The 26606-nt window shown below is 46.1% G+C and overlaps 1 protein-coding gene across 1 annotated transcript; it reads right to left on the minus strand.

Annotated features, from left to right (window-relative positions):
• Nucleotides 1-4443: 4443 nt before the first annotated feature.
• Nucleotides 4444-26286, minus strand: Idh1 (isocitrate dehydrogenase (NADP(+)) 1). The gene is made up of 9 exons (XM_075951248.1): nucleotides 25992-26286; nucleotides 22749-22886; nucleotides 18654-18945; nucleotides 15762-15867; nucleotides 13616-13793; nucleotides 12553-12704; nucleotides 9698-9838; nucleotides 8888-9050; nucleotides 4444-5334 (listed from the first exon to the last, which is right to left on the minus strand). Exons 2-9 carry the CDS (start codon nucleotides 22868-22870, stop codon nucleotides 5244-5246), a joined length of 1245 nt encoding a protein of 414 aa, XP_075807363.1. The 5' UTR covers nucleotides 22871-22886; nucleotides 25992-26286; the 3' UTR covers nucleotides 4444-5243.
• Nucleotides 26287-26606: the final 320 nt, after the last annotated feature.

Raw genomic sequence — 26606 nt, forward strand, 5'->3', positions numbered from 1 at the left:
TTGGTCATTATCGGGGACATTCTTAATCCTGTGTTGTAGGAGAGGGACAATTGAGTTTCTGAATCACGCTGGACTGTGATTTTTCCCTTTTACACATTAATAAATTTCCATGCTCTTTTGTGTATTTGTAATCAGTCTTTGTCAGTTTATTCCTGTGGCCCTTCTTCAGAGGGTTTAGGAGAAACACTCCTTTGCCCCACACTGGGAGTTTGGGAATGTAAATGTTAGTCACTTTTATCCTTGAAATCCAGGAATCAGAAAGTCCAGAGACTTAAGGTATTACAAAGTTGTTAGTCTGTTATTGAAACTTTGTTCTTTATTTTCTATCCATTTCCAGTGTAAATATTTTTAGTGCTTTTAATCCCTGCCCTTGGGAGGCAGAGGCAGGTGGATCTCTGGGTTTGAGGCCAGCCTGGTCTACAGAGTGAGTTCTAGGACAGCCAGGGCTACACAGAGAAACCCTGTCTCAATCACACTGCAAAAGAGAATTTTTGACATTTTTCTATAAAACAGCATTGCTTGGCCACTGAGGCTCCCATTTTCTCTGTCTTCTTTGCACCCCTGGCTTACAGTAATGCACATTAGCAGTTTAAAAATTCCATGCCTCCTAATATAAAATAGGGATTGTGGATGAGATCACTTACATCAGTCAGTAAAAAGTAGGACATTTTGGCAGTGTTAACATAAGTGCCCCAGCCTTCCTTGCTGGGTTTTGTTGTTGCTGTTGCTGTTGTTGTTATATTGGGAGTTAGAGCTCCTTCCTCTCCTGAATGGCTGGGAGGGCAAGAGCCTTCATCTGTGGGAAAATCTGCACTACACAAATGCTTCTTAATGGATTATACATAACATTTATAACATAAATTATAACATATATTTATAACATAAATTATATATACATACATACTGTTTTTGGTTTTTTGAGACACAGTTTGTTTGTGTATTAGCCCCAGCTGTCCTGGAACTAGCTCTGTAGACCAGGCTGACCTCGAACTCACAGAGATCTGTCTCCTGAGTGCTGGAATTAAAGCACCACCACCATCTGGCTATTAGATTTTATATATGAAGAATAGGAGAAATATGATCCTAATTATTACTTGAATCTTTTCAGTTTAAAACTCCTCTAGGAAAGAATACCTGTGAAATATAAGAATTCCAGTGTTTGGAATTCTCCCCTATGTCCCTGAATCCTGCTGCCATCAGGTTTTGCTGAGGAACCATTTTCCAGGTCAGTAGCACTGACCCTCTAGTGGTTACAAAATCAACCATTAGCCTGTGGACACATTAGTCAGCAGCTGCTCATCTGCCTGTGCTGTTAGACATTAACTGGTTCTTGGCCAGACGCTGGGCCCGGGCATTGGAGTGGCACTTCTTAGAACTCCCAGCATCTCTGAGAGCAGGAGGAAACGAGAGATCACCCAGTCCAAAGCCGTTGTTCTCTTCCAGGCTGTACTTTCTTCCTCCCGAACTTTCAAACATGCTGCACTCAGGTAGAGTGGGAGAAGGCCTTGTGCAGTTTTAGGACCCCTGAAGTCCAGTTCCAAATGGCCACTGAGATATTCTATAGTCTCAATCAAAGCTCCCTCCTGTGCCCTCATTTCCTTCCTTAAAACACATTACTAGTCATAATTACTACCTACCACAAAGGGTCTATGGAACAAAAGGATAGTGGAAACATGATCTGTCCATCTTTTTTTTTTTTTTTTTTTGGAACAGGCTCTTGTGTAATACTTAGCCTTGAACTTGCTCTGTAGCAGAGGCTAAACTTAAACCTCAGATGCTCCTGTGTCCACCTCCTGAGGGCTGGGATTACACGCTGTACACTGCGTCTGATTGTGTGCAGTGCTGAGTCCCGAACAGAGCAAATACTCTACCACCCAGATCCCACCCTGGATGCAACACTTCATCAATTATCACCTTGTCAATAACGGGTGAGATGGGTATTATAATAATTATGGAAATATTACCACCCGAAGTCTAAATGGAAGTCAGTAAATTTAATTAAGGGAAGGCGAATACAAAGAACTTCCACAATTTCATGTTAAGAGTTAGGGTTAGAGGCAGGCGGATCTCTGTGAGTTCGAGACCAGCCTGGTCCACAAGAGCTAGTTCCAGGACAGGCTCCAAAACCACATAGAAACCCTGCCTCGAAAAACCAAAAAAAAAAAAAAAAGAGTTGGTCTTTTATGTTGCCCTGGCTGATCTTGAACTTTAGGTCTCAAGTCATCCTCCAGGCTTGATTTCCACGTAGCTGAGACCACTATCATCCAAAATGACACATATCTTGTCAATGTAAATTTTAGTTCCAAAATATTTGAGAGCAGATATGGTGATACGTGTCTGTAATCCCAGCTATTTGTGAGACTGAGGCAGTGGGATAACAAGTTTGAAGTCATCCTCAAGGGTAGGTTCTGAGTTATATGAATTTTGGCAAAAGTATCTTAAATTTGCTGGGCAGCGGTGGTGCACAGCTTTAATCCCAGGCTTTAGGAGGCAGAGGCAGGCAGAGCTCTGTGAGTTCGAGGTCAGTCTGAAACCCTGTCTTGAAACACCTCCCCACAAAACAAAGTATCTTAAGCTTTTATGTAGATGAAAGTATTTGTTCCTTTTGTCTCCATGCTTTTTTTAAATAGTTTTAGCGAGAAACAATGTGGCTTTTTTTCCTATTGTCCTAGGGAAACTTGGTCAATTTGAAATTTGGGGAAACTGATGAATACTAGTATCTTCCCCTCTTCAGAGGAGTTGATGTGGCAAGTTTATAACTTGTTTTGTCTGGGATGAGATGGGGCCTTCTCTACCTTGTGAGGTTTTCATTGCAACAGAGCTGGTCAATGACTACTGGTTTAGATTGGGGTTCACCATGAGGGTGGCACTGGGGCACGGGGTCAAATGTGGGTATTTCATCACTCCCTGCTTGGATTCTGAAAGGCCTCGTGTATTGGCAGTGTCTACAGCCTGAGTTCAAGCTTGCCAGAAGGGCAGACTGGAAAAAAGCCAAGAGATGGCCAGCCTACTCGTGGACTTCTTTTGTCTTACATTTTTAAATTCTCATTGGGTGGAGCATGGGGAAGCACACGCATGTATCACAGAGGACAACTTAACGACTTTGATCTCCCCTTCCGCAGTGCGAATACTACAGAGGAATCTCAAGTTGCCAAGCTTGGTGGCCAACGCTTTTGGCTGAGGCATCTCACCACCCCTCATGGACTTCTGAGGTGGGAAGAGTGAAGATCCACAGAGCTTCCTGATCCAAAGCCACTGTGATGTGGATAGCCTTCCACGGTGCTGAGACTTGAACTTTTCTCTTAATCCCCACTTATCTTTTTATAGAGAAACGCACTCGTCCAGTTTCTCTGGGCTTATGTATCATGAGTATGTGTGTGTGCGTGCATGGGTAGGCCAGAGGCTATGACTTCTATTCCTCAGGTACAATCCACCTTATTTTTCTGAGAGCGTTCTCTCACTGACCAGAACTTGCCAAGGGAGCTAGACTGGTTGGCCAGGCATCTGCTGTCTCATCCCCTCAGAGCTGGGATCACACAGACTTCTTTATTTGGGGATTGACCTCAGGTCTTGTAAGCACTTCGCTGAGCCATCAGTCCTTCCCATCCGCTTCCACGATCTTAGAACCCCATCCCATGATCTTCTCAGTGTCCTCCTCCCATAGAATCTTTAATGTTTTCCAATTACTATATTACAGTCGCCTCTGAAGTAGTCTTCCTTCCTCAAGTGTCTGCGATCTTACCCTTCACCATGAATTCTTTACGAGTGCTATTTTAAGACTGAAAATGTGATCGTGCCTCTTCCTTCTTAGCAGTCTTCACTGTCTCCCTATGAACTTACACGGCAATGCCAACATTCTTTAGTCTATGCAATGTCTGCTCTGACACTTTGTTAACTGTTCCTTAAGTCAGTCCTTTCTTTACATGTGGATTCCCCTCATTGTCTGTTGATCACAAACTTACACACTTTCCCCCACAGTAAACTACTTAAGAGAAAAAACATATTTTCAAATTCAGTTCCTATGGCTAGGATATAGCCTAGTATTTGTGATGGTTAGTGTGACTTTTCGACTGGACAGAGCCTAGAACCCCTTGGGATACAGCCTCTGGGCATGCAGGGAAGGGATTATTTTGATTTCTGTTACGCCTTTGTTGTGGGAAGCTCCACTTCCTGGGCAGCGAGTCTTGGACGATGTGAAACTCAGGAAGCAGGCTAAGCACTAGCAGGCATTCCCTACTCTTCTTTGGGATATGGACACATGACCAGCTGCTTCAAGCTTCTGTTCCCTTCTCTTCCATGTCATGATGGGACTGTACTTTACACTGTGGGGCAAAACTCACCCTTTCTCCTCTATGTGGCTTTTATCAAGGTATTTCACCACAGTAATAGGAAAAGAAAGGAAGGCGGCTCTAACTACACACAGTAAATAAACACTCAGAAGAGTCATTAGCACATAATTTTAATGAAAATGAACAGTTTGGAAGGACTGGACTGGAATAGTGTTTAGTATCCACTTCTGAAAAATCACATTTATATAAAAGAAATGACAGAGGCCAGCAGAAATCCAAAAAGGTGCAGCTTTCATGATTGCACACGGGTTACATATGCTACTTGGGGTGGGATAATACTTAGGGTAGGCCATGGGGGAGAGAAATCAAAGAGGGAAAACCTCCAGTCTGCATCTATTCTAGAGTTGGAATTCTCCAGTGGCCTTAAAATATACTTAGTATATTGGACACGCAGATGCTCTTTACAAACATGGCTGCATACATCTATCCATTCCATCCTGTGTAGGCTCACTGTGCAGCTCTTCCACAGAGATAGCATTTGCACACAAAGCCCCAGGGCTCACACTCACGGGCACAGGGAAGTGAGTGGCCTTCTTTTTGACCAAACCGCACCTCTTGCCCACCATCTGCAGCACTTCTGATTTTGGTCATTTGTATAAGAGCAAGAGAAAAGGTGACAGTTAACATGAATGGGCACTAACATAATACCTCAACCACTACTACACAATAAAATACAATTAAAAAAAGTCCCCACCATGTTCATTAAGGTGGCAATAACCGCATGAAAAAGGAAAAGCCTGCAGACACATAGAAAAGTTCAACTTTATCTTCTCAACAAATTACAAAATGATTTTTGTTTCTATCTTTGAGTGTTATTTTTTTTTTAAAAAAAAAAATGTAAACCTGTGGACTTAGTTACCACAGACACTTGTTCCGCTAAGTCCAGGTTTGACCTTAAAGTTTAGCCTGAGCTAGTTTGGCCTTCAAGTTTTCTCCAAGTTTGTCCATGAACTCAAATGTATTCAAGTAGTCAGAACGTTGGACACTGGTGGGAGAAAGAAAAAGAAAGAAATTTAGGTTTTTCTCTGGTTTACTAGGAGGTAATTAAAAACAAATCCTGGCCATCCTACGCACATTTGTAGAAGAAAAGCAGCTAAATGTTTATAAGCTACGAACCCATGGGCGACGACTGAGGTTCTAGGGCTGACAGTGTTCAGGGCAGCCTGCAGCGGAGCCACAGGTGCACACACACACAGGGCAGCGGAGCCACAGGTGCACACACACACAGGGCAGCAGAGACACAGGTGCACGCATGCACAGGGCAGCCTGCAGCGGAGTCACAGGTGCACACATGCACAGGGCAGCAGAGCCACAGGTGCACACACACACAGGGCAGCAGAGCCACAGGTGCACACACACAGGGCAGCCTGCAGCAGAGCCACAGGTGCACACACACAGGGCAGCCTGCAGCGGAGCCACAGGTGCACACACGCACAGGACAGCCTGCAGCAGGGCCACAGGTGCACACACACGCACAGGGCAGCCTGCAGCAGGGCCACAGGTGCACACACGCACAGGGCAGCAGAGCCACAGGTGCACACATGCACAGGGCAGCGGAGCCACAGGTGCACACACCCACAGGGCAGCAGAGCCACAGGTGCACACATGCACAGGGCAGCCTGCAGCAGAGCCACAGGTGCACACATGCACAGGGCAGCAGGGCCACAGGTGCACACACGCACAGGGCAGCAGAGCCACAGGTGCACACATGCACAGGGCAGCAGAGCCACAGGTGCACACATGCACAGGGCAGCCTGCAGCGGAGCCACAGGTGCACACACGCACAGGGCAGCCTGCAGCAGGGCCACAGGTGCACACACACGCACAGGGCTGCCTGCAGCGGAGCCACAGGTGCACACATGCACAGGGCAGCCTGCAGCGGAGCCACAGGTGCACACATGCACAGGGCAGCCTGCAGCGGAGCCACAGGTGCACACACACACACAGGGCAGCCTGCAGCAGGGCCACAGGTGCACACACACACACAGGGCAGCCTGCAGCAGAGCCACAGGTGCACACACACACAGGGCAGCAGAGCCACAGGTGCACACACACACACAGGGCAGCCTGCAGCAGGGCCACAGGTGCACACACACACACAGGGCAGCCTGCAGCAGAGCCACAGGTGCACACACGCACAGGGCAGCCTGCAGCGGAGCCACAGGTGCACACATGCACAGGGCAGCCTGCAGCAGAGCCACAGGTGCACACATGCACAGGGCAGCCTGCAGCGGAGCCACAGGTGCACACATGCACAGGCCAGCCTGCAGCGGAGCCACAGGTGCACACATGCACAGGGCAGCCTGCAGCGGAGCCACAGGTGCACACATGCACAGGGCAGCGGAGCCACAGGTGCACACACACACAGGGCAGCCTGCAGTGGAGCCACAGGTGCACACACACACAGGGCAGCAGAGCCACAGGTGCACACACGCACAGGGCAGCGGAGCCACAGGTGCACACATGCACAGGACAGCAGAGTTACAGGTGCACACATGCACAGGGCAGCCTGCAGCGGAGTCACGGGTGCACACATGCACAGGACAGCAGAGCCAGAGTTGCACACAACCACAGGGCAGCCTGCAGCGGGGCCACCGTTGCACACATGCACAGAAAACTACCTACTGTGTAGCTTTGAACTAAGAGGAGCTTCAGTTCAGTTCATGCCAATGTGACTAAACCATACCACTTCTTATTTTTATCTTAGAAATAACAAAGCCCATGCAGGGTAGAGCATGTGTTTACCTACATTTCTCTACACTGTTTCGTATTCTTAAAAAAGGTTTTAATGCTCTTATTTTCATTTGTCTTAATAAAAACAAAAGGCAATGAATTGTCTGGGGGAAAACTGCTAATGACTGCCTAAAGAATAAGTCACAAACCCTCTACACTGGTAAGAACGTTCCAAACGTATCTGAGATTTAAGTGAAGAAACACGTAATGAATGAGTCTGCCCTGTCCTGGCCTACACTGACTATGACAGATCTCTGAGGCTATACTGGTAGGAATGTGGTATTCGTTTATATTTTAGTAGAATTTCCTTTTTGTTTAAAATTTTATTTTTGTACATTTTGAAATACAATTGTATCAAATTCCTCCTTCCCTTTTTTCCCTTCAGCAACTCCCACGTTTCCTCACTCCAGCTCCATCCATGCCCCTCCACTCTCTGGTTAATAGGCTCTTCTTCCTGAATTATTATTGTTACATCTGTATGCATGTGTATGCATAAATCTATAAACAGAGCCTGTCCATTTTTTGTTGTTTGTGTGTATATGGCTTCCGGGCTGACCTGAGGATTCCTTGAGATGAGATGTAGTAACCAGCTCTGACTTTGAGAGAAGATTCTGAAAAACAGCTGATTTAGCTAGGACGTTGGCATCCAGGTCCTCAGGAAAACCCTGGCACTGCAGAGACACTGGACAATACCTCAGGAAGGGACCGTGACATCCAGATTGCTTACACTGCAGGGACACTGGATGATACTTCAGGAAGGGACCGTGTCATCCAGATGCTTACACTGCAGGGACACTGGATGATACTTCAGGAAGGGACCATGACATCCAGATTGCTTACACTGCAGGGACACTGGACAATACTTCAGGAAGGGACCGTGACATCCAGATTGCTTACACTGCAGGGACACTGGACAATACTTCAGGAAGGGACCGTGACATCCAGATGCTTACACTGCAGGGACACTGGATGATACTTCAGGAAGGGACCGTGACATCCAGATTGCTTACACTGCAGGGACACTGGACAATACTTCAGGAAGGGACCGTGACATCCAGATTGCTTACACTGCAGGGACACTGGATGATACTTCAGGAAGGGACCGTGACATCCAGATTGCTTACACTGCAGGGACACTGGACAATACTTCAGGAAGGGACCGTGACATCCAGATTGCTTACACTGCAGGGACACTGGACAATACTTCAGGAAGGGACCGTGACATCCAGATTGCTTACACTGCAGGGACACTGGACGATACTTCAGGAAGGGACCGTGACATCCAGATTGCTTACACTGATGCTGTTTACTCATTGGTAGTTAAAAGAAACAAAAGGGTAGGATAACCTAGTCTCCAAGTTCTCTTCACTGTCTACCCGCTTCCTAAAGATTTATTTATTTTTTATTTTAAGTGTGTGTGTGTGTGTGTGTGTGTGCGCGCGCGCGTGCGTGTCTGCATGACAGTATAGATGCCTATGTTGGAACCCTTGGAGTGTTGAGCCACCAAACCTGGGTGCTGGGAACCCAACTCGTGTTCTCTGTGAGAGCAGCAGGTGTTCTTAAGCATCGAGTCACCTTTCCAGCCTCGGGAGTTTGACTGGCAGGCCACTGTACCTGCGCACTTCTGTGTGATCTACGGCCACTTTCCTGCTGCGGTGACAAAGGTGAGTGGCTGTAGTAGGTTCCTACCTGCTACCCCACATACAACACACAGATACTGTGCTGACCCCAGAAAAAAACACACAACTCACATAATTCCAAAGAGGGGTGATTGGACCACAGGGCACAGGGCATCTCACACTTACTTGGGTAAGCCTTTAATGCAAGCAGCCAAGTCCTTAGTCATAAAGCCGGCCTCGATGGTCTCAATGCAGACTTCTTCCAGAGCCTTGGCAAAGAAGCTCAGCTCGGTATTGTTGTCCAGCCTTGCTCTGTGGGCTAACCCGCGGGACCAGGCAAAAATGGAAGCTGTGGAAAGAAAACGGGCAGTCTGCACTCCAGTTATGGGGATTCCACGTGTTTCACTCTTTCCAGAGATGGGCAGGCTTTTGTTTAGGCGAGGGGCATCATTAGATGCTATGAACTAGAGATGAGTTTTAGGACAGCTGGAAATACTTTATCTGAAGTCCCTTTACCCCTATGGCCTTAAGTAACAGTTCACTGTTCCAGAGGCGAAGGAAAACACTTTGAAAAAGACTCCTATCTGTAATCTCTACTCTCCAACAAATAGAAGATCGACTTTATGCATTTTAAAGGACATTAAAATAGCTCCTAGTAGCTTGACATGGTGGCACACACCCATAATCCCAGAATTTGGGGAGTAGAGGCAGGGGGATTGCTGCAAGTTCAAGGCTAGTATGTATGTATATGTGTGTGTGTGTGTGTGTGTGTGTGTGTGTGTGTATAGCCTGGGGTACATAGTGAGACCTTGTCTCACCACCCACTGTCCAGATGAAGCAAACTTAAAACAAACCACAGCTCCTAGCATTAATGAGCCAGCAACTTGGTGACAGTTTTGCACAGGAGACTAAGAGGCAAAGGTACACATCCCAGTTCCTCTGAGATTGCCTTTGAAGATGTCTCTGGTTGGAAATCAGTGAAGTACAGCATCTTACCAATGGGGTTGGTGGACGTCTCCTGTCCTTTCTGGTGCATGCGGTAGTGACGTGTGACGGTGCCATGGGCAGCCTCTGCCTCCACCGTCTTACCATCTGGACAAACCAGCACACTGGTCATCATGCCAAGGGAGCCGTAACCTGTGAGGGGTAGAGCATACAGTGTTGGGTCCAACTGCGTGAGCAGCACTGATCTGGAGATGAGAATAAGGGCCTGGATGCTGACAGACGGTGATAAACTTGGCTCATGTACATACAACTGTCGGTAACGCCTCTCTCTGCCCTTCAGAAACCAGGATCCTAGCTTCAAGGCTGAGTCAAACTGGACAGGCACCCTCATTCTCTTAGGAGCATCTGCTCTGTGATAGGGGCCACCTATACTCCATTCCAGTTCTGTGGCTGGGGTGGGCAGGAAAAGATTAAAAGCAGGAGGACTTGGCTGCAGGGACAGCCTTTCCCTGTTCAGTACTCCTGACACTTCTGTGGCTCCTGCTCAGAGAACCTTACTCCAGCTTCTAAGTGCACGCAACTGCCTTTTCTTTTCAGGCGTTCTCCACTTGCTTACAAGGCGCCTCACACCTACTGAAGCTGATGACACGAACGTATAAGCAGGCTACAAGCACGCCATTCCTTTCTTTTGGTCTGATATGGACTTTGGTCGTACTTTTTATTACTGGGGGGTGTTGCACACGCACACGTTTAGGTCAGAGGACACTTTTTGGCGTCACTTCTTTCCTTCCACCGTGTGGACCCTGGGACCTGAACTGCGATCGCCAGGGTTGGTGGTAGATGCCTTTGCCTGCTGAGCCACAGTTAGCAGCCGATGTTGTTTTGGTCTCTGCCTTCAGTGAAATCAGTCTTTGCCCTCTGTAACTTGTTATCTCAAGCATTTGATGAAAAAAAAAAACCCAAAAACAAAACTCAAACCAAATTTGAGAATCACTCAATTTCCCCATGGTCAAATCCCATGGTGAGAATGTAAAAAGAGAACAAGGACCTAGCAAGGAGTAAAGTGAGGAGCCCCTAACCACCCAAGGACGGCATCCGCGAGAGCTTGTTATCCGCCACCGGGTCCTAAGCATGCGCCAAAGGAATTGTGATTCCCCCCCAAGCGCCCATCTGTACCAATCTAAATCTATGCACAGTGATCCGAGAGGGGAAGAGCAACTGCGTGTTTCGAAATTGGGAATCAAAGGTGAAGTGTTTAGAAAGGAAAGAGCTGCCTCTGTGTGGGCGCAGCAGCTCAGTCACTGTGCCGCCTGAGGCTTCAGAGGAACTGCATCTCACTGACCTGCACACCACCCAACTGTGGCTTCCTGGCTCCCATCCTGTGTGTCTGCTCAGACACTAGCTGGTGCCATTGTCAAGCTGAGGACACAGATGGAAGGCTGTGAGTCCCCAGCAGCCGTACCTCTCGGGAACCAAAGGGACCTTGTAATGTGACTGGTTCTCTGAGGTAACTTGACTTATAGGCTCTAGAGCAGTGGTTCTCAACCTTCCTAATTCAACCCTTGAATACAGTTCCTCATGTTGTGCTCACCCCCAATCATAACAATATTTTTTGCTACTTCATAACTGTAATTTTGCTACTGTTATGAATCGCATTGTAAATATCTGATGTGTGACCCAAAGGGGTTGAGACCCGCATGCTGAGGACTGCTGCTCCAGGCAAACACTGGGTCTTGCCTGGGTCTTTGCTTAGGGCTTATCACACTTTAGAAATAGAAATATTTCTCCAGATGCTTCTTCCTACGATGACAGGACATTTAAAAACAACAGATGTGGGGATTTAGCTCACAGTACCGCACCTATCTAGCACACACAAGTTCTCAGGGTGACTATGCGCCTTTCCCAGAACTTGGGTGACAAGGAATGGTTTTTCTTATCTACCATGGAGACCTGGCAAGAGGACTGTCCCCTCCTCTGTCCCCTCAGCATAAATGTTTGAGATTTTAGAGAACCAGGAGGGTACATGGAACCCACATGTTATCTTCAGTCAGGCTGGCCTACTGGTTTTCAAATCCATTAGAGACACTCAGCTCTCACAAGAGCATGAGCAGTGCCTTCTGGGAAAGCAAACACAATTGGGCTAAGCAAACATTCATCAGGGGACATTCAGGTTCATGGAGTTCTCTTGTGCAAACCTCAACCGAGGAACAATTTGGTCGTGAGGAAGTCAGGGAATCTGTGTGGAATTATTTGGCCCTAACACCTGGCACAACCACCCTGGTTCCTGGAATTTTTGTGAACCACATTGGGCTTTGGTCCCTTCCCATGTTAGAAGCCGAACACCAAACAATTGCTTTGCAGAACATCAGAACAGCCTTCAAGGCCGGCAGAAGCATACTTAGGATCCATTGCCAGATGAATGAGCCCTTGGAGACCCCATCCTTGGGGGATCCCTCACTTCACTCCTTCTTCTTGGTTTTTTCTACATTCTACTGTTTCTCTGACAAAGAGATTCTCTCTGGATTCCTGGCTGTTCTTGAACTCACCACGTAGACCATTCTGGCCTTTTTCACATTCTCTCCACTAGATGATGGGGAAACTGAGGCCAACTAGAGGCTTGGACACGTCAAGTGGGGTAAAAGGCTGCGGTGTGTCGCCATTGTGAGACCAGAGCCAGGAAGGTCAAAGCACCTCAGAACTTCCTGTGTGACTTGAACAAAGCCACTTTCCCAGGGGGATCTTGCTTCCCTTACCTAAAGAACGCCTCCAGGCACCCCAAAGTGCTGACTTTCATCCCATGACAATGAAGGACTAAGAAATTCCCTTATCACACCTGAGAACTCTGTGGAATGGGCCCCACTGCCAGCAGACACGCGCTTCCTCTCCCCGGTTCTCTGGCTGTTTACCTTGGGCCACAGAGTCTGACTGCACATCACCGTCATAGTTCTTACAGGCCCAGATGAAGCCTCCCTCTGATTTCATGGCTTGGGCCACCATGTCATCAATGAGCCTATGCTCATACCAGATCTTCTGGGCTTCAAACTGGGACTTGTATTGCCTAAGACAAACAAACAGCAGAAAGAGGAAGAAGACAGAATTAGTTTTCTCAGGGATGCCATTGCAACTCCCCAAAGGAACAGGAAACATTATTCTGAGTAGATACAGCACAAACTTGGGACTTACAGATGTGTGCTTAGATTCCTATCTAATCATCTTCTCATGGCGACCCCTCAAACTGGTCATTTCTGAGAACAATATTCTGTCTTAGGAATGAAGGTCTAAGAATTAGGTGAGGAAAAAGGTCTTTAAATCCTATTATTTTTCAATCTAATGATCAGATTCTGAGATTTAACTTATTTTCAAAATGTAGTAAAGGGGAATAGACAACTGCACTGCTTGATACTCTTCAGGATCGGACACACTGTGGATAGTGCCCAGGCTGAAACAGTGGGAAGTAGGAAGAAGCATGATCTCAATGCTCCAGTAAAGGTCTCTCATCTAATCTCTAAGCCCTTGCCTGAACACTTGCTCTAACAGGGAGTTATGCCTTGTGTTGAGTTGACACCAGCATGCCTTATGTGTGACTGAAATGAAAACTGTTATATACTAAGACAAATGATGGCTTAAAGGAGACCTTTCCATCGCAGCAAAGGTCTTAGAAAAGAAACAAACTGGGTCTGTCTCAGAAACCCACTTTTGAACCATCAGTACTTTATAATATAAACAGTTTTCTTTATTCAAACATAGAACAATCCTTCCCCCACCAAGAAATAAATGTGTGGCCCTAATTAAAAGTACGTTTACCCTCTAGGGGCACTGAGGGGGGTTTCCTTCCAGTTCTGCTAAACTCAGACTTGACATTACCTAACGGAAGGATTAGTGATGATGCTCTTTCTGTTTGTCCCAGGAGCTACGCCCTAGATGCCAGCTTACTTGAAACAGGAGAAGGAAGAGAAGAGCTGTACTCACTTGTCATAGATCTCCTGAAAGATGTCTTTGAAACGCCCATCATACTTCTTCAGGATAGTGTTTTTGGTACTTAGATACAAAGGCCAGCCCTTGGACAGAGCCATCTGGAAGGAACTGTGTGCAAAATCTTCAATTGACTTATCCTGGTTGTACATGCCCATGGCAACACCACCACCTTCTGTGAAGGAGAAACCACCAAGAACAGAGAGAAGAAGGGTAAGGGTGTGGGATTTGTAGCAGAGCTAAAACCATGCATAACCACCGAAGACCAATTTCTCAGCCCAGGACTGGGCCAGGACTGTGGAATTCCAGGTGACTGTCCAATTTGAACAGTCTACGACACAGGCACCGAGGAGAAGCACTTGCGCTAGGTAAGGATGTTAGAATGTGTGTTTGCAAGGGCACCAGCAGTAAGAAATCGTATGGTCTTTAAGGCCCTGAAGACTGCAGGCACAGAGGCACACATCGTTAAACCCAGCACTCGGCAGTCAGAGACAGGCAGATCTCGGTCAACTTGAGGCCAGCCTGGTCTACATAGTAAATACCAGGATAGCCAGGGCTACACAGTGAAACCCTTCTCAATAAAAGAAGGGCAGGGGGTGGGAGAAGCAGGCAAGTACACTGGAATCTTCACACATTGTAACCATTTCCAACACGTATTTTATCTTCTAACTGTGAGCATATATGATGTATGTGTCTGTGAATGTGTGGACGAGCTGCCTGGCTGCCATGGCGCTCACGTAAGCCAAGAGCCAAATTCTGACGTGAGTCTTCGTCTTCTGTTGCTGTAGGCGGGATCTCTTCTGCTGCTCACTGCTGTGTCTGTCAGGTCAGCTAGCTTCTAGAGTCTCTTGCCTCTGCTTCCTGTCTCCCTGGAGGGGCACATCTGCCTCTGTGCCTGGCTTTTCATGTGCATTCTGAGGATTTGAACTCATGCTTGCACAGCAAGTACTTTATGCAGTGAGGCGCCTCCCCGGTTCCCAATGCGCATTTTAAACTCAGTCTTCATTCATGGAGAAAGATTTGCATTTTAACTACTGGGTGAAAATCTTCTCATTTCCTGGGGGGGATACTGAGCACACCTACAGTAATTGGTGGAAATAATTGTTTCCGTGTAATCACTGGTGTTTCACAACTCCTTTTAACTGACCTCTGTTATTACTGAAAGTCAAACCCTGAATCCATGCCAAGGCCGCAGGCTAACTGGCTGAGAGCGTGAAAAACTCCAAAACCTGCAGAACTAGATTCTACTAAAACAATATTGCTTAGAGGAGATAAGGGCAACAAACGCTTTCATTTCTGGACCGTTTTCTTCTGTGTATGTGTGCAGTGTGTGTGTGTGTGTGTGTGTGTGTGTGTGTGTGTGTGTGTGTATGTGTGCAGTGTGTGTGTGTGTGCATGCATTCATGTCTGTGCATACAACTGTGTGTGGAGACCAACTCAGGTGTTGGTCTCCCACCCTGTTTAGGGTGGGGTCTCTTGCTACTAACTGCTGCAGAGGCTAGGGTGTACAGCCTGTGAACTTCCAGGGGTTCTCCGGTCCCTGTCTCACCTCTTGTCTTTGAGCGCTGGGGTTACAGACATACAACTGTCCTTAGCTTAGTGGGTTCTGGGACTTCAAACTCAGGTCCTAAAATTTGTGCAGTGAGTGCTTTACCTACAAAACCACCCTCCCACCCCTTAATACACTGTTTTCTCTTGGCTTTACTTTTCAGTTCTTAATTTTAAAAGAGACTTGAAGTGTTTAGAAATCTCTTTTTGTTGTTACTATACATTTTCAAAAAGGTAAAAAGAAAATAATTTAGCAAATAATGAAATCAATTCTATGTAGAAAGCCCAACAAAACAAGAAGAAGGATACAGGGCAGGAGACCGGAACACCTAACTTGTACACTCCACAAGCAACAGATGCTGACACTTTCTACTCGGAGACAAATGCATGCTTACATCCTTCTCTTTGTCTCTCTGCATTTCCACCAAGGCCGTTAGGTTCACCCCTTGTGTCTATCTGTGCCATGGGAAACCATGGAACTCATCACTTTTTTATATCAGCCTTTGATGTTCCTCAGAAAGGTTCTCACAGAACAGTAACAAGGTTGCTAAGGCCCCTGTTCAAATGAAAATGCAGCTGCAGGGACCGCACCTACCTTCGAAGCTATGCACCAAGTACGTCACCTTTTGACTTCCGTCTTTTGGCGTGTAGGTTATCTCGACTTTTCCAGGCCCAGGAACAACAAAATCAGTTGCTCTGTACTGTGAAGAGGGAACACATATTAGGAAGAACAGTGCCCCATCAGGAAGTGCATGGGGGGAAAACAGATTACATAGCCAAACACTGCCGTGCAATTTGACGCTCTTTGGTTTCAAGAGATAGGGTTAGGAGGGGTCCAGGGAGTCCTATTAGTAAAAGTGCACGTTAGAGATCAGTAAGTCTTGACCAGGAGCCCACCATGTGTACAGTAATTATGATTCAGAGAGGGCAGAGAATAATATTAAGTTCTGTCTTAACCTTGTTTCCATTGCTGCTATCAAATACCCTGCTAAAACCAATTTAGGGGACAAAGGGTTTATTTCAGCACAGTTCCAGGTTCCGGCCCACCAGAATGGGGCAGTCACAGCAGCACACACTGGGGAAGCTGGTCCTAGCACACCCACAATCAGGAAGGGAGAACAACGAGGGCACACATGCCTATGTTCAGCTTGCTCTCTCATTCAGTCTAAGGCCCAGTGTGGGATACAGTGCCACTCAGAGTCAGGAAGGATCTTCCCACTTAAACTAACTGGATTTAAACAAAAACAAAAGACAAGGGGCTGGAGAGATGGCTCAGTAGTTAAGAGCATTGTCTGCTCTTCCAAAGGTCCTGAGTTCAATTCCCAGCAACCACAGGGTGGCTCACAACCATCTGTGATGAGGTCTGGTGCCCTCTTCTGGCCTTCAGGCATACAGACAGAATATTGTATACATAATAAATAAATATTTAAAAAAAACAAAACAAAAATCCCTCACAGACGAGCTCACAGGCCAACCTACTCTAGACCATTCCTTCGTGAACGTCCCTTCCCAGGTGACTCTTTACTGTGGTAACAGATGATCAAAACTGTCCGTCACAGACGTTTTCAACTAGGAAGCTCAGAGCCACATAAAGACAAGCGTAGGTGAGGGCAACTGCAGAAGTTTCAAATGTCAGAAGTGGGTGAAATGAGACAATGAAGGAAGATGACCTTGGCCATCGTCAGGCTGGAGGGGTGCCAACACCAGCAGAGCCTGAACTCTGTCCTGACTCTAAGCTAGAAATCGCGTGCTGAGCAAAGCTGATTTCAACAAGTTTTTCAAGACGGAACCAGGGAAAGAATGGACCAGGTCAAGCGGCCTGGGAGGTGTTCTGCTGTGGGATTTTCAGGGCTGAGTCATTCTCTGTGGTGATCGTTCTTTCCAGCACCAAACCTACATCCACAAGAGGCAGTCCCTCTGAGAGCAACAGTGACAGGCTTCTGGCCCTTTCGAGGGCAGGTATTTTCCAGTTGAGCCTGAGCCGCTCTAGTGGAGACATGTATCCAGCACACACAAGGCACCCACAAGTCACTGCCCAATGGGATCATTTCCAGTGATCTGTTTTATCCAGTAACTAGAGTCAGGCACCAGTGGGGGGCAGCCACACCTGCTGCTTTCCAGTAATCCTAGCCACAGTGTGTAAGAAACAGTCAGCTAACAGAAAAGATTAAACACTTCTGTCATAGGAAGTCTATTAGTATAGTAATTCAGACATCGATGTGCCCTAAAATAGTAAAGATCTATAAACATTTAACAGAGTCAACATGCTGTTTAAAAAAAAAATCTGTTCTTCCAAATGACAAATATCACAAAAAATTAAGTAACAAAAGAACAAACAAAACAAAAACACTAACTAGGCAGTAAGTTGTCAGGTCAAAGACAGGGAATTGGCACTTCGGCCATTTAGACTCTCTTGCTCAGGCCTTTGGGAGACAGCTGTGAAGGGCTGGCCAGGATGAAGCAATATCATGAGCCACAATGTAAAACAAAAGCCACAGGCCATGTCCAGGACCGAGCTGGTGGCCTTCTCCCAGGAACACACGCACATCTGCTGTGGCCACACTGCCTTCAGGGTGACCCCGTGTACACCTCTAGAGGTCAGTAGTACACATTTCCGTTTTTAAGGTTCATTTATAAACTACTATCCATTAAAACCTGAAAACAGTTTCAACAGACTTTGGAATCTGTGTCATTGCAACCTTTCTCAGCTCCTCAATGGCACTGTTATACAAGACCAGAAACGACCCTTGTTTTCCAAGCAGTACAGAATGCTTCACCAAGACTGATTTCAACTCTTGGGTGACTCAAGTATGTTTGGTAGGTGTTTTTTTTTTTTTCCCTTGATTTTCTGAGCTACGGTTTCTCTGTGTAGCCCTGGCTGTCCTGGAACTCACTCTATAGACCTCGAACATGGGGATCTGTCTGCCTCTGTCTCCCGAGTACTATGATTAAGGTACGTGCCACTACTACCCAGCATCGTTTGGTAGTTCTTAAGGTAGCTGCCTATTAGAATCAGCTGGGTTTTAAAACAAAATAAAACAAACCCCCCTGATCCTTACAAAATTCAGACTTCAGCTGCTCTAGAATGGGAGTCAGATACTGGAAGTGAAACAAACAAACAAGACAACAGAGCAGCAATGAAACACAGCTCTCAGCACTCCCATCGACAGTGAAATCTCACGAAAGGATCCCTCGGTGCAGCCAGCACCGACAACCGCCCATCTGAGGCTATGGTATCACCAAGGCAAAAATGAGATAACTTAACAAAAGGATAAAGCTAGGTTTGGGGGGAAAGGGTGGGTGCTTATTTGAAAGTTTATCTGTATTTTCATCCTTTCCTAAACATATATAAATACACAGTTTACACATAACATATGTTGGATTTATCTAAAGGGCAGAGAAACCCAAAGAACGAAACACAGAAATAAGAGCTATAGATTCACAAAAAAATAAACACGAAAAATCAAATTATGTTCAAACTACTCACTTGGTCTCCGTAGGCATGACGACCAATGATGATGGGTTTTACCCAGCCTGTCACCAGTCGGGGGATGTTTTTGCAGATAATAGCTTCCCTGAAGACAGTGCCACCAAGAATGTTTCGGATGGTGCCATTTGGTGATTTCCACATTTGTTTCAACTTGAACTCCTCAACCCTCTTCTCATCGGGGGTGATGGTAGCACACTTGACGCCAACGTTGTACTTCTTTATGGCTTCTGCAGCATCCTTGGTGACCTGGTCATTGGTGGCATCACGATTCTCTATGCCTAAGTCATAGCTTGGAGAGGGAGAGAAGTCAGTGTAACTTTGTGGACAAACTGAACTGACAGGCTGCCATCTGCCTGCAGAGCTGGCTTCCCTGAACTGCAGTCAGTGGGAAGCTGTCTTTCAGGAAACCAACGAACTCAGCTAAAACTCCTCCTGCTTTTCACCGTATAAAGGCAACGACAGCACATGGGAAACCCTTGGCCTGGTTTCTCTCCTCATAATTAGCATATGAATTAAGTCCGAGTACAACTTTATTTTCCCATAGTAAGTTTTATACCTTACCGATAAAGAGGTGGAGCGGTAAAAGGATTTTTTTTTTTTTTTGGTATTTCTGGCACCGAAGTGGTGGGAAGCTTAGGTCTGTTGATCAGTGCCAAAAGAGTTAAGGACTCTTTTGCTGAAGCCAGTAGTCATAAGGTGAACCTTCCCCTACTTCTTGGGTAGGTCTCTTTGTTCTGGAAACAAGCCTGCGGTTTATTGGGTAAGCAAAGGAATCCACCAACCATCTTGTACACACGGGATTTAGCTCCAGCTCTCACAGTGCAGACCATTCATAGAGGAGTGAACGCTGGCTGTCCACAGAGCACAGAGAATGACCATAAGCTTTACTTAAGTATGTAATGGTTTACTGAAGGCAGTACAAGCTGGGCAGTGGTGGCGCACGCCTTTAATCTCAGCACTGAGGAAGTGGAAGCAGGGGGACCTCTGGGTTCGAGGCCAGCCTAGTCTGCAAAATGAGTTTCAGGACAGCCAGGGCTGTTACACAGAGAATTCCTGTCTTGAAAAAGTGAAAAAGCAAAACCAAACCAAAACAAACCAAAACAAAACAAAACAAAAAACCCCAAAACCAGAAGAAACAAAGAAACAAAAAACAAAACAAAAATCATTAAGTGATTTATTTTGTTTTCTATGGCTTTACAGAAAGTTTTATTTCTCAAAAGCAGCTAAGAATTAAGCTCTTTTAGCGTTTGTATCTGCCTTTCTCAACTGCTGGTGCAGACAGAGAGACAGTCACTTTGATGTGTTCCCAAACAAGAATGTTTTCTGTTTCAGCTTTAGACAATTCATATTCCACATGTAACACAGTCACACACAATGTCAACTTCTGTGCCTAGGACATTCCGGCTCTCCAGATATCCCAGCCCACCTCACAGGATCGTGGATAATATCTTTCCTGTTATCAAAGTCATTTCTCAGGGGAATCTGTCCATAGATGGGTAGATTTTTCCTTCATCTGCCTTGTTTTAGTATTTCTGGGAGAAAGGAAAGAATAAAAGGCCTGGACCACTCTGTTGTCTCTATTAAAAAATAGAACAACAAAACCCTAACTACCCTACTTTCCTTCCCTACCATAATAACCAGTTATCATAATAACTGGGGAACTATTTAAATCTGTTTGAGTCTTTAACAGCCTGCAATCATATACTTCGTTCTTTCTGGGCACAAGTGCCCCCTCCCACTTCTCCTGTTTAGACAATGTCTGACATTGTAGACTAGGCCAGCTTGGAACTCACAGCAACCCTATGGCTTCACCGTTCCAAGAACTGGGATTGCAGGCATGGGCCCCAGGACTCTTCTTTAACATGCCGTATGCAGGCTGGGGGAGAGAGTTCAGTCACCAAAGTGCTTGTCCTACAAGAGTTCAGTACCTGGAACTTATCTTCAAAGACAATAAAGGGCTAGGCATGAAAAAAGTCAGAACATGATTATGCATTTGTAATTTCAGAGTAAGGAGGATTCCTGAGGCTTGCTGGCTGGTCAGCCCAATTTACTTGGTGGATTCCAAGTCAGTGAAAGGACTGCCTCAAAAAAACAAAACAAAACAAAACAAAAAAAAAAACCAAACCTCAAGATTGTCCTCTGGCCTATATGCTATATGCACAATTGTGTGCATATGTTCATGAATGTACACAGAGAAAGAAAGAGAAAGATAGGAGAGATGCTAAGTAAATAAGAACTCTTGCCCCTAGACTAAGAACCTCTAACCATTTAGTTGGGTGTATTGGTTCATGGGCTCCAGGTCAGCTTGGTTAACAAAGGGCTACACAGTGAGACTTTGTCTCAAAACAACAAAACAGAACAACAGTGAGCAACAGAACCAAAGCAAAGCCAAAAGAAGTTCTAGGAAGATGGCTGAAGGGTTAAGACCACTTGCTGCTCTTGCAGAGGACCTGGGTGTCTTTGATGTCAGAACCCACATGCTGGCTCACACCCAGTTCAGGAGATCTGTTGCCCTCTTCTGGCCTTTGCAGGCACCAGGCACGCAGAGGGAACATATATATACACATTCAGGCCAAAGAGTTATATACCTAAAATAAAGAAAAAATGACAACACCCCCCCCCCACCACACACACACAAACCCTTTGTCTTACTTATTGTGATGCAGAGTTCTGAATGGGAAAAGTTCCTAAAATGTTTCTTTAACTCACTTGGAAACTCTGTGGGGTGTGTGTGCCCATCTCAATATGTTTGGGGTCTTCAGCAACTACAATACTGACTTATTTTAGTTGCAATACAGACAGTACACCAGCTTAGGTTACCCAATCAAAAGGTGGCTAAAGACATCATGTGAACTAAATATCTAGACCCAACTAAGCAACAGGACATGTACAATGAGTACTTCTGGGTCAAGGCAAAGACAGACACATTGGTTTGCTTTAAACGTATTGCTCACCATTATACCATGCCAGTCTCTGACCACTTCATCCTTGTAAAACATTGTCTCTGTGTGGTTCACATGCACAGAATAAATGGGCAAAGAGGAAGTGGGGCAGATAGCAGGAGGTGGTGGCACATGCCTTTAAGAGGCAGGTGGACCTCTGAGTTTGAGGCCAACCTGGACTATAGAGCAAGTTCCAGGACAGCTGGGGAGACAGGGAGAAACCCTGTCTCAAAAAACAAAAACAAACAAACAAATCAAAGTGGGGCCAGGGGAGAAAAAAAATCAGGAAAAAAAAGAAGAAAATAAATAACATACTTCTTAATTTCTTAATCTCTCAACACAACAAACTGGAAGGGGAGGTGGCATTCTGCTGAGTAACTGCGTGAGAAGGGCAGAGAGGAGGGATGAGGCGGAAACTCCAGCCACTGACTCAGCAGACGGACGGAGGATCTGCTGGAAAGGACACACGTGAGTTCTTCACAGTTAGTTCACTGGTTCTTACTGTCCGCTACCTTTTTCCTTTCCATGAATACATTGCGCTTCTAGAGACTGATGATTTAATAAAACCTTCAACAGGGAAAACGGAATTAGAAATGCCTCAAAAATCACCACTTTTCCTTTATAATTCTTAACTGTGAACTAATGGCAACCTCAGTTTTTCTAACAGTGTTGAAACAGAAGATTCCCTGAGGGCTGGCAAGAGATGGCTCATTGGAGCTTGATACTTGGAGCTCATATGGTAAAAGGAGAGAATCCGCCTTTGTCCTGACTTCTACATGCATGTTGTGGCATGTACACACACACACACACACAACTGTAAATGAAAACTTCAAAAAATAAGATTCACGTGTACATATTGAAGCTAAAACATAAGCTTGGACTAGGTATTGTGGTATATTACCTTTTTCCTGAATTTGGGAAACTGAGGCAGGAGGACTGCTGTGAGTTCAAGGCCAATCTGGGCTATCTAGAAAGTCTTTATATCTTAAAGAACCCCCCCCCCCAAAAAAAAATCCAAACCAACCACCAACAAAAAAATCTTAAAAGCTTTAATCACAAAACACAGCTATTATGCACATAAAAAACGTCAGGTACATTTTGAAATTACGTTTCTGAGTTTGCTAGCTACATGGAAGAGCAATTCATTTACCTGTGCAGATCCAGTTCCACATAGGGAAGAATGAGTTTTTCTTTAATCAATTCCCAAATGATTCGTGTCATTTCATCTCCTTGCATCTCCACCACAGAACCGCCATGAATTTTTTTGGACATTTTTACTTCAATAACCCTTAGAAAAAAAGATACACGCCTTGTCATGGTATAAAGTAGAAATGAAGTATCAATGATTTGTTGACTATTATGAAAGAACAGTTATAATGACTACATATAATAACAATTACCAGTAGAAGAACTGAGAAATCTATGTAAGACACCATGCTACAGTGCTTACGCGTGGCTTCCACATCAGCAGTATAAGACAGTCCTGTAAAAAACTATTTTCCAGCTTGAGAGAAAAGTTTCTTTGCCAAAGCCATCTGGCTAGAGTGTGGAGGGAACCCTATGCTGAAACATGCCATTAATAATGTAATCATTATTCTCAACCATTGGTTGTCTTATAAGAGCGGTTCTGTTATTTGTAGAGGCGACTCAATGGTTCTGAAGAACCGTATTCAGGCGGACTCCAATAGTGGACAGTGAAGGATTCTTTGCAGAACTGGGCTTTCCTATTGATACTACAGATATTGGTAATGTGGGGCTATATTACAAAAGTGATTTCTCAGCCAGGGAAATCAGAATATGGGAAGGCCCCTGCCTAGCACCCATGCTTATCTAAGTTCCGCACGGCTCCTCCGGCTCTTCAGGGGCAAGAGCAGCTTTCTGGAGGATGGGCCACCGCATTGTTCTAAAAGGACAGATCACTTCAAAAAGTGCTGACTTATCTGGTTCCAACACAGTGCAAGGTGAACTGCCTCACTGTAGACACTCTAATGGGATCCTCCCGGAAATACAGCTGCGTTCTAGCTAAGGACCAGGAAGTCAGCAGACTTTAAAGCAATTACCAGATAACAATCTAAAGCTGTCTTGAAAAGCATAGCCAACTACTTGGGCCCTAAGTTAACAAAAAGTAATGAATATTAGACAGTATGTCTCAACTCCTCACAAATCAGGACTACTTCCCCAATTCTCAAGTCCCAATTTTACTTCTTAGATTTGTAACTCTAGAATTCTATTGAGATGGTACCCTTAGTCTACTACCAGAGAGTTTCTGGAAGGCAATTAGAAGAAGCAACAGGTATAGGTGGACCAATATTACCTATCAGATACAACTTAAAGATTAACTTACAGTAGGGCATAAAGCCCATAATTAATTCTATCTTCACCATGACTGTGCTTTAAAGTTAAACAAAGTCAAACAAGAAGAGACAGCAAACTTATCTCGGTTTTGATACCACATCTTCATGGCCATGTTCCTGCACAGCATTACACAACAGTTATGACTAGGCTGTTTTCCTGGGATGGCAAATACAGCTAATAAAAGATCACAATGCCTGGAATGTCTGCAATTTTTGTTCTGGTTTGTTATTTCCTTCTTGGTGAATATGTACTCTGCCATAATCTCCCTATATCTCAGAATGCACTAATGAGATATGTCAGTTTCCCTCACTTTATCTATTCATTTTTTTAGCACCTGTTAACTAAAATAGCGAAGCTGTATTGTGACTATTATTGCATGTCTGAGTTTGCTTTCCTGGGACATGGGCTTTAGGTATCCCTGGATTCCCTGCATTCTCGGGTCTCACATTTTCTGAATCCACCCAACCTCAACTTTTGAAGGAAAGTGTGATCCAAGCTCAGGGGCCACCAGCTCATTTACATTATCTGAAGACTGAATTCCAAAGTCTTGACATGGCTGCGCAATTCCAGAAAATAAACACAATAATAACAACAGACTAGCTGAAGCAATAGGAGCCCTTTGCCATACTTAATTGTATTTCCATAAATCTCAAGCTTCTACTTTGAGCCAATTTTTTTTTCAGATGAGTTCAAATTGCAAAACATACGGGGACACTAAGGAAGCAGTTGCAGTATATAGTTGGAAAATTCCTGCTTCCTTCTTTTGCAGTACTTACACCAACGCCCAATTAACTGTCCAGTGTGGCCGGCCACATTAAAGAAAGGCTGAATTGCTAATTCTCATCTTGATGGTTAATGGACTTCCTTCCAGTTAGAACAAGGCCTCTCAATGTTGCTGTCTCAAACAGCTGCAGTTTCAATTTATCTCGTAAAACAAAGCAAAATCGGGAATAGAAAGTCTTAGCATACTAACACCCCTGCCAGGAGGATTTAGTTTCTTTTAATACCAGCCTGACAGCCCAGTTTATCTGGTTTAAAGTACAGTGCTGAGTGTATCCGGAGGGGCAAAGGGCAGCTTATGTGCACAGGAGCTTTCCAAAGAAAGGTCAAAAGACCTCAAATACCCTTGCTCGCACACGAAGGAGGGTGAGTATCCAGGGTGAGCGCCTTGTTCCTTGCCTTTTTGCGAGTCTATGGTTTGCTCGACCTCGGTTGACACTGTGAGCCAGCAGAAATCCTTGTGGGCGTTGTGCAAGAGGTCTAAAACTGTAGTTGACTCGATTCCTGCTTCCAGATCCCTATGCCTGCCCTGTCTCTCGGTGGTGCCAGGACCTTTAACACCAGGTCCACCCAGCTGGCTGCAGAACCCCCTCCTTCAGAACTCTAATCCAGGAGGGCAGGACCGAAGGTGGGAAAGGGGCCTTCTCTCAATCCTTAAGGCGCCCCCAAGTGGCTAAGCAAACACTCTAGATCGAAACTGGAGGTCCGCCCACCCTCACCCCCTCCCTCACGAACACACTGACTTGCAACTTGCACTTCTCCGGCCTCAAGGCAGGTCCCACCCCCGAAACCTTGACGGAGTGCTCAACACACGTCTACAGTTCCCGGCTCACGCCCTTTCTACAACCAGTTCCCTGAGGTCACATAGTTTCTTCCTCTTACAGCCTAGACTCAGGAGTTCTGTGCGTCCTCTCCCCAGCTAGATTCTCTTCCGCGGGTGCAGATCTGCTTTGGCACTTGTCAGTGCATGTAACGTCCCCGCCGCCCGGATCTTACGATCCCACCCTCGGGAACGCCCTTCTATACCCACTTTCCTTCCCTAAGCCCAAACTTTGGGGGTGTCCCGCGGTGCACCAGGGCCTTTCCACTGAGTTCACGTCTGCACATCCAAGATCTGAGTTTTCTTCCCTTTCTCTCACTCCAGCCTTCAACGGAATAGCCTAACAGTGAGGGGCGGCGGCTGCCGCTCGTAGCCTGGGGCAGTAGCAGGGAGGGGAAGGATCGCCTGCTTGCATCCCGGGGCGCCCTGTCTACTCACCCGCTCACACCCGTGCACACAGACTGTCTCAACCCAGCCGCTGCTGGCTCAGCATCCGCCACAACCTTCGCACCAACGACCAGGGGCAGGGTCAAGGCTTTTTAACTCTTCCCGGCTTTGTCTCCTCCCAGGCCCCACCCCCTCAGCCCACCTCCCGTGGTCCCGCCCCCTCCACGATGCCATTCGCTGCTCGCGGACTTTCTAGGGTGGGCGGGGCCGTAGACTGCAGCCTCTGGGGTGTTCCCGGTGGGGGATGGGGCTGGGCGCTGCCGGGATTCCTCGGGAGCACCCCGCTGCTGAGGAGCGAGAATGCCACCTACAGGCAGGCTCCGGGCGTCGGTGTCCTGGTTCTCACCCTGGGAGAGCTCCTAAGACTGGATTTTGGCAGGTTCCCTTCGTGGCGTTTCCGGGTGCTCCTTAACCTGGAATGTGCATTTTGAAGAATATGCGTTTGGGGGTCTCAAAGGTGGGGGGCAACTATAGACTCTGCTAGAATGCAAAGGCTGAACCGGCTGCTATACCACCTCAATAATTCACTTCACTACCAATGATCTGTATTCCCAACTGTTACTACTCATAAATAAGCCCCACTCAGCATTTGCCAAGGAAGACAAT

The sequence above is a fragment of the Microtus pennsylvanicus genome, chromosome 17 (assembly GCF_037038515.1).
Source record: "Microtus pennsylvanicus isolate mMicPen1 chromosome 17, mMicPen1.hap1, whole genome shotgun sequence".
NCBI classification, from domain to species: domain Eukaryota; kingdom Metazoa; phylum Chordata; class Mammalia; order Rodentia; family Cricetidae; genus Microtus; species Microtus pennsylvanicus.